Here is a 6,867-nt window from a genome sequence, read left to right on the forward strand (position 1 = left end):
GAAATGTCTTTTAAGGGTGTAAAACAGTGTTTTATGTAATAGATATAGATGAGGGTAGTTAGGTCATTTTAATTAATCTATGAGTAAAGATAAACGTCAAGGAGTATATCATCTATTTCAAAACATAGGAGGGTATATCAAATATTCACCAAAATATGGAGGAGTTTGTAAAAAAAAATGATGAACATCAGTTTCATTTCTAACCATTTTGTAAGGAATCATCCGCCACACGTCACTTAGTCTCTTGTCTTACTTCTGGTTTTTCGATGAGTGGTTCAAGGGCTCTTACTGGAGGCCAGAAACTCACTCTTTAACCGTATAAGAGAACCAGACCCATAATTCCTAGAAGAACTGTGAGAGAGTGAGAGAGAGAGAGAGAGAGAGAGATGGAGAACGGAGGGATTAACGGAGAGAGCAGAGAAGATGTATGGTGTTTCAGAGCGAATGAGAAGATTAACATGGCTGGTTCTCTCACCATTAGAGAGATTCTCAACAAACTAATGGCATCTCTGGATCCATCAGATGAGAGAACGAAGATTCCTCTTGGACATGGAGATCCCTCTGCATTCCCCTGCTTTCGAACTACTCATATGGCCGAAGACGCAATCATCGATGCTGTTCGATCTGCTGACTTCAATGGTTATTCCCCTACTGTTGGTGTTCTTCCCGCGAGAAGGTAAAATTAGGGTTTTTATTTATTTATTTTAATTTTGCAGAGGGAGTTTTCATGTCTCGTCTCGTCCATGCCCGCCGATACCGAGTCGTGTCGGACGAGTTTTCCGAATACGTTTGAGACAGTCTCGTCTAAAAATTTAAAAAAAATGAACGGGAGGTATAGGCCCTGTGTGGATACACCTCTCTGCCCAAGAGCAAATACCTATCCAAACGTTTCCTAACTCACCGCAGGAACAGAAGTTGCCAAGAAGCTCTATCCAAACGTAGTTATGTTTGGTAACACTTCTGAAAACTGGAGTCTGAAACTAGAAATCAGACTTCAAAGTTTCATCCAGCATCTCTCCATTGCTGGTTCAAAACTTCTGAATTTTGGTTCTGAAGTCTGAAATCTGAACCAAAACAAACGGAAATAAAACTTCTAAAGTCTGAATTTTAAAAGTGGACCATCTCCATTCAGACTTAGGAAGTATTACCAAACACACACAATCTCGTTCTAAAAATTGACTTGTGCCTCTTGGTATAGAGACAATAAAGTTGAAAGGGATAAAGAGAAAAGACAACAAAGTGGGTAGTGTGGGCCCACTGGGTATTATTGAAAAAGGAAAAAAGAATATTGAAAGTTATAGGAGTGTTTTGGAAAAGGGTAGAAGAGAAAATATAATAAAATTTGGGGTATTCTTGAGAAGGGAAGAAGAATACAAAAGAAGATGGACAACCGTCCTCGAGTACGTTTCTTATTGAAAAGGAAAAAAAACAATAAATTTGGAAAGGTATTATTAAAAAAGGAAAAAAAGCAATATTAAAAATTGTAGGGGTGTCTTGAAAGTGGATAGAAGAGAAAAGTCAATAAAGTTGAGGGTATTCTAGGGAAGGAGAAGAAGAAGAAGACAAAAGATGAAGGATAACTGTCCTTGAGTACGTTTCTTATTGAAGAGGGGAAGGGAAACAATAAAGTTGAAGGGGGAGAGGTGGAAAGGTAATAAAGTGGGATTGTAGACCCTATCATTTTTCTCAATCTTCATAATCCACAAAACTGTAGTTGAAATGAGGTCCACCTTTGTGTTTTATTATATTGATAAAACATGTTAATAAGTCTCACTTTAATTGTAGTTTTGTGGAGTATAAAGATTGAGAAAAAAGGAGGGGGATCCACACAATAAAGTTGAAAGGGGAGAAGAGGAAAGGCAATAAAGTGGGGTTGTGTGGACCCCACTCATTTTTCTTAAGCTTCATACACCACAAAACTTTAGCTGAAGTGGGGTCTACTGTTGTGTTTTATTGTATAAATAGATATAATAAAACACAACAGTGAGCCCCATTCTAGTTATAGTTTTGTGAGGCATAAACTTCTCACTCCAATTACAGTGGAGTGGGGTTCACACTACCCCGCTTTATTGTCTTTCCTCATCAGTCTCTTCCATTTTATTGTCTCTATCATTTTTAATAATATCCCTCTAATTTTATTATCTTTCCTCTTTTACTTATTTAACTCACTTTATTATCTTTTCTCTCCAACTTATTTTTTTTTTCACTTTTGCCCCCCTTAACCCTCAAGAGGATGCAGCACGAGCAAATTTAGGGGTAACCATCTTTGAGTATGTTTCTTATTGAAAAGGGGAGGGAAAACAATAAAGTTGAAGGGGGAGAAGTGGAAAGGCAATAAAGTGGGGTTGTGGACCCCATCATTTTTCTCAATCTTCATACTCCACAAAACTGTAGTTGAAGTGGGGTCCACTTTTATGTTTAATTATATCGATAGATATAATAAAACATAACAATGGGTCTTACTTTAGTTGCAGTTTTGTGGTGTATAAATATTGAGAAAATGAGGGAGGGTCTACACAATAAAGTTGAAGGGAGAGAAGAGGAAAGGCTAGTGGGGTTGTATGGACCCTATTCATTTTTCTCAATCTTCATACTCTACAAAACTTTAGCTGAAGTGGGGTCCATCGTTGTGTTTTATTGTATAAATAGATATAATAAAACACAACAATGAGTCCCACTCTAGTTATAGTTTTATGAGGCACAAACTTTTCACTCCAATTACAGTGGAGTGTGGTCCATACTACCTCACTTTATTATCTTTTCTCATCAGTCCCTTCAATTTTATTGTCTCTATCTTTTTCAATAATATCTCTCTAATTTATTATCTTTCCTTCTTCTTTTACCTCTTTAACCCACTTTATTATCTTTTCTCTCCAACTTATTATGTTTTCACTTTTACCTCCCTTAACCCCAAAGAGGATGCGGCACGAGCAAACTTAGGGGTAGAGTCCTGATTTTCTTCTAGGGGGGCAAACTATAGTTAAGATTGAAGAGCTTGAAGATGATTGAACATTCAAGTGTCTTTTTGTAGAGGTTGAAGAAAAGGGTATTTAGATCATTTCTTGTTAGTCTATGAGAGAAGATGCAAGTCAAGGGTATCTCTTATAAAAATCAGTCATCTTCAATCCTAAGATTAATCTACTTAGTTCTTTATATCTAAAGGACGAGATAATATTTTTGAAGTATAAGATGATGAGATTTTTTGTTAGAAAATTCTAGGATTTTCTACAAGGATTAAGATGATGTTCAAATTGATGGATTGAAAATGAGGTTAAATAGAATAAAATTAGTTTGATTCGTCGAAGAGCTTGAAAATGATTGGTTTTAGAAAGAAAATATTAAGAAACCATGATGGGGACCCGTTAAGCGTCCCTTTGACTGAAATTTAAAGCCATGTTCAGACGAAGAGAACAAGTTTGATACAAGGTCTCACATTAAGAAAGTTAGTGAAGCACATATACTGAGACATCATTAGAGGTACACACTCTATGAAATTTAATTAACATAATATCATAATATGATGTTCTTTCTTTGAAAATGCATTGTAGCATATTCAATTGGGCCCACTAACCCCATGATATTTAAAGCATCCCGGGTGCTTCATTGCCATTGAAGTTGTGTAGCCTCTAGGGCATGTTTGCTTTTTGAAGATGGGGTGAGTAGGCTAAGGAATGATCTTACATGAACTCATCATCATACATCTTGGTGCATTCTTATTCAAGGAGGTGTGCAAGATTGGTAGTGGATGCATACTCAAGTTGGTCAATTGTTTACATTTTTTTTTCTTTCAAAAATCTAATTTTGTTATTTATAAATTCCTTTCAAACAGAGCTGTAGCGGAATATCTCTCTCGTGATCTTCCATATAAGCTATCAGACGATGATGTATTTCTCACAGTTGGTTGCACGCAAGCGATCGAGGTTGTACTGTCTGTCCTAGCTCGTCCTGGTGCAAATATCTTACTTCCAAGGCCAGGTTTCCCATATTATGAAGCCCGTGCATCTTTTAGCAATCTCGAAGTTAGGCATTTTGATCTTCTCCCTGACAAGGGTTGGGAGGTCGACCTTGATGCTGTCAAAGCTCTTGCTGATAAGAATACTGTTGCAATGGTTGTTATAAATCCCGGAAATCCTTGTGGGAATGTTTTTACGTATCAACATTTGAAGGAGGTGAGTGAGCTCTTTAAAGATCTGGCCTCTATTATTATTATTATTTTTTTTTTGCATGACGTGTTCTAACGGATTGTTGTTATATTGCATTTAGGTTGCTGAGACTGCAAGAAAGCTTGGAATTCTTGTAATTGCTGATGAAGTTTATGATCATCTCACCTTTGGAAGTAACCCATTTGTGCCGATGGGAGTATTTGGCTCAATAGTTCCTGTCCTAACTCTCGGGTCTATATCCAAGAGATGGATAGTGCCTGGTTGGCGACTTGGTTGGATCGTTACAAGTGACCCCAATGGTTTCCTAAAAGAAACGAAGGTTCTTATTCCGCGTGTCTTGTTTTCTTATGTACCCCTTAATTCTTACCTATCTGGCTTTGGTCAATCCTAACTTATCTTCACTCTTTGTTCTCTTTCAGATTGTTGAATGCATTACAGCTTTTCTCAATATCTCCTGTGACCCTGCAACCTTCGTTCAGGTCTTTAATTATCTTTATTTGTTTGTTTGGAGAAGGATTTATACTTAAATACTAGTGTGCAACGATGCATGGATTCTTCTAAATAGGTGAATTATTTGTGCACATATCAGATAAAAATAAATAAATAAATAAATTCTATAGGTCAGGATTATATTGTTTGAATACACCATCAAATCCGCAAATCCTGTTTTCCAGGTTACCCAAACCTAACACTTAAATTGTGTTAGACTATTGGCACCCGTACCCATATCATGCAACATAGGATTGACAGATGCGAGTATCTGAATGCATCTGTCATTGTTAATTTCGCCTGTCATTGAGCAGTATGAGACCTTCCATTTATTTTCTTTGATTCTGTGTTTTAACAATGTTTTTGGTACGTCAGGGTGCAGTTCCACAAATCTTTGAGAAAACGAAAGATGATTTCTTCAACAAGATTGTTAATTTGCTGAGGCAATCTGCAGACATTTGCTATGATGAAATTAAGGAGATGAAGTGGATTACTTGTCCTCACAAACCAGAAGGATCCATGTTTGTAATGGTGAGGATTTGTAAGATTTGGTGTTTTCTGTTCTTGAAATGTGCGTGTTCACGAAAATGATCTTATGTTTTCAATGCAGGTAAAGCTGAATGCATCACTTTTGGAAGACATCAATGATGATACGGATTTCTGTCTTAAGCTTGCCAAAGAGGAATCTGTGATTGTTCTGCCTGGTGAGAGTTTAAACAATACTAACTTTTAATTATCAGTCAATAACACATTATTTCACAACGATAATGTGATTTAAGACATCATTTTCAACCATGATCACAACTGCTTGGATTGAGGTCTCTGATGATTATGATAGTAATGTGGTACACATATTTTTTAAGTTTAAACAAGAGAGCTTCTATTGCCACACCAACTTTCGCTAACGACACCCCAAGATTTGTGCTAATTCTTTGATGATTTACATATGAATTGGGGTGGCGTTAGCAAAAGTTGGTATGGCAATAGAATCTCTCTTGAAAAATCACTACAACATTTTATTTATTTATTTTTGTTTATTTTCATTTTGGCCTAATGGTTGGAGAGGTGTGAGTTTGCGAGGTTGTCTAGTCGAGATTGACTGGTTTTAACCATGAGGATTGGCATTCTTGCAGGAACGGCAGTGGGACTGAAAAATTGGCTCCGCATAACTTTTGCTATCGATCCATCTTCACTTAAAGAGGGTCTCGGAAGGATAAAATCGTTCTGCGAGAGGCGTGCCAAGCAACAGTAAAGAGAAATGCCAACCAGTTGTGTCATTCAATTGGACGGTGTTCTTCAATTGCGCGTTGGATCTCTTTGCTTTGCTTGTTTATGAATAAAAGTCATGCATCAATGTTTGCAATCGCGAGTGACGGTGATCTTCACCTGCGTGAGCTTTGCTTGTTTCTGTTTCTCAACTAAAGTTTATGTGACAATTTTCTATCCTTGGGGCTTCCTTGAGCAAACAAGAGGCCTGTTTGCTATTGAAATGAAATGACTATTTGATATATTGGTTATGATAGATAAATGTGGAAGACATGTTAGTTTCCTTTGAATAGCTTTTGGAGAAATTTGCTACTACACTTGAGAGCACTCTAGTAAGAGCTTAAAATAAATATTTGATATTTTAGGAACTATTTTAGTGCCTAAAATTTATATCAACTGCCCTGGTGTGTAATATTTCTCTTTTCTAAGCAAACAAAAATGGAATTTTATTGTACAAAAATAAAGTACAACATTCATGGGCATAGCTCATATATGAGAAGACCTTCCCAGAAAAGATTACCTACAAACCTGAAGCCAAAACTTCTCTTCCACATTTGTTATCCCTCATTTTTCCATAAATTTTGAGACAAAAATAATAAATATTCCCAATACCACCCATTCCAATTGCTGAAATCATCATAGCTAGCCCCCATTGCCTAGCTATATCATATAAATATTCTAAAATATCTTAATTGATATATTCTAAATATCAATATATATTCTAGAATATCTTTCATCACAACCTTCCACTTGTGATGAGATACATTAACAAGGATACAGTGTATTTCATGCATCTTAATACAATGTATCTTATCCTCTAACATCCTTCTGCAATTGCATGGTCCTTTGCAAATGGAATATGCAATTGGTTTTGTAAAATAATTGTTTAATCTCATTAACGGATACGTTCATTGATCGTCGAAGTCCAATCGTATTTGTTAGTGGTCAC

The 6,867-nt window shown here is 36.4% G+C and overlaps 1 protein-coding gene across 1 annotated transcript; it reads left to right on the forward strand.

Annotated features, from left to right (window-relative positions):
* The first annotated feature begins 250 nt into the window (after positions 1 to 250).
* Positions 251 to 6,160, forward strand: LOC147387627 (nicotianamine aminotransferase 1-like). Its single transcript, XM_086420762.1, has 7 exons — positions 251 to 676; positions 3,830 to 4,169; positions 4,264 to 4,482; positions 4,583 to 4,642; positions 5,028 to 5,183; positions 5,263 to 5,356; positions 5,786 to 6,160. Exons 1-7 carry the CDS (start codon positions 387 to 389, stop codon positions 5,902 to 5,904), a joined length of 1,278 nt encoding a protein of 425 aa, XP_086276888.1. The 5' UTR covers positions 251 to 386; the 3' UTR covers positions 5,905 to 6,160.
* Positions 6,161 to 6,867: the final 707 nt, after the last annotated feature.

Source organism: Akebia trifoliata, chromosome 13, assembly GCF_017979445.1.
Source record: "Akebia trifoliata isolate Shusen 1 chromosome 13, ASM1797944v1, whole genome shotgun sequence".
NCBI classification, from domain to species: domain Eukaryota; kingdom Viridiplantae; phylum Streptophyta; class Magnoliopsida; order Ranunculales; family Lardizabalaceae; genus Akebia; species Akebia trifoliata.

What these genes read in the sequence shown, in the direction of transcription:
- LOC147387627 (XM_086420762.1), top strand. Translation starts at nt 387, where the DNA reads ATGGAGAACGGAGGGATTAACGGAGAGAGCAGAGAAGATGTATGGTGT. An exon ending in GGTGTTCTTCCCGCGAGAAG is followed by an intron (nt 677 to 3,829) that starts GTAAAATTAGGG and finishes CCTTTCAAACAG; the next exon opens with AGCTGTAGCGGAATATCTCT. An exon ending in ATCTGTGATTGTTCTGCCTG is followed by an intron (nt 5,357 to 5,785) that starts GTGAGAGTTTAA and finishes GCATTCTTGCAG; the next exon opens with GAACGGCAGTGGGACTGAAA.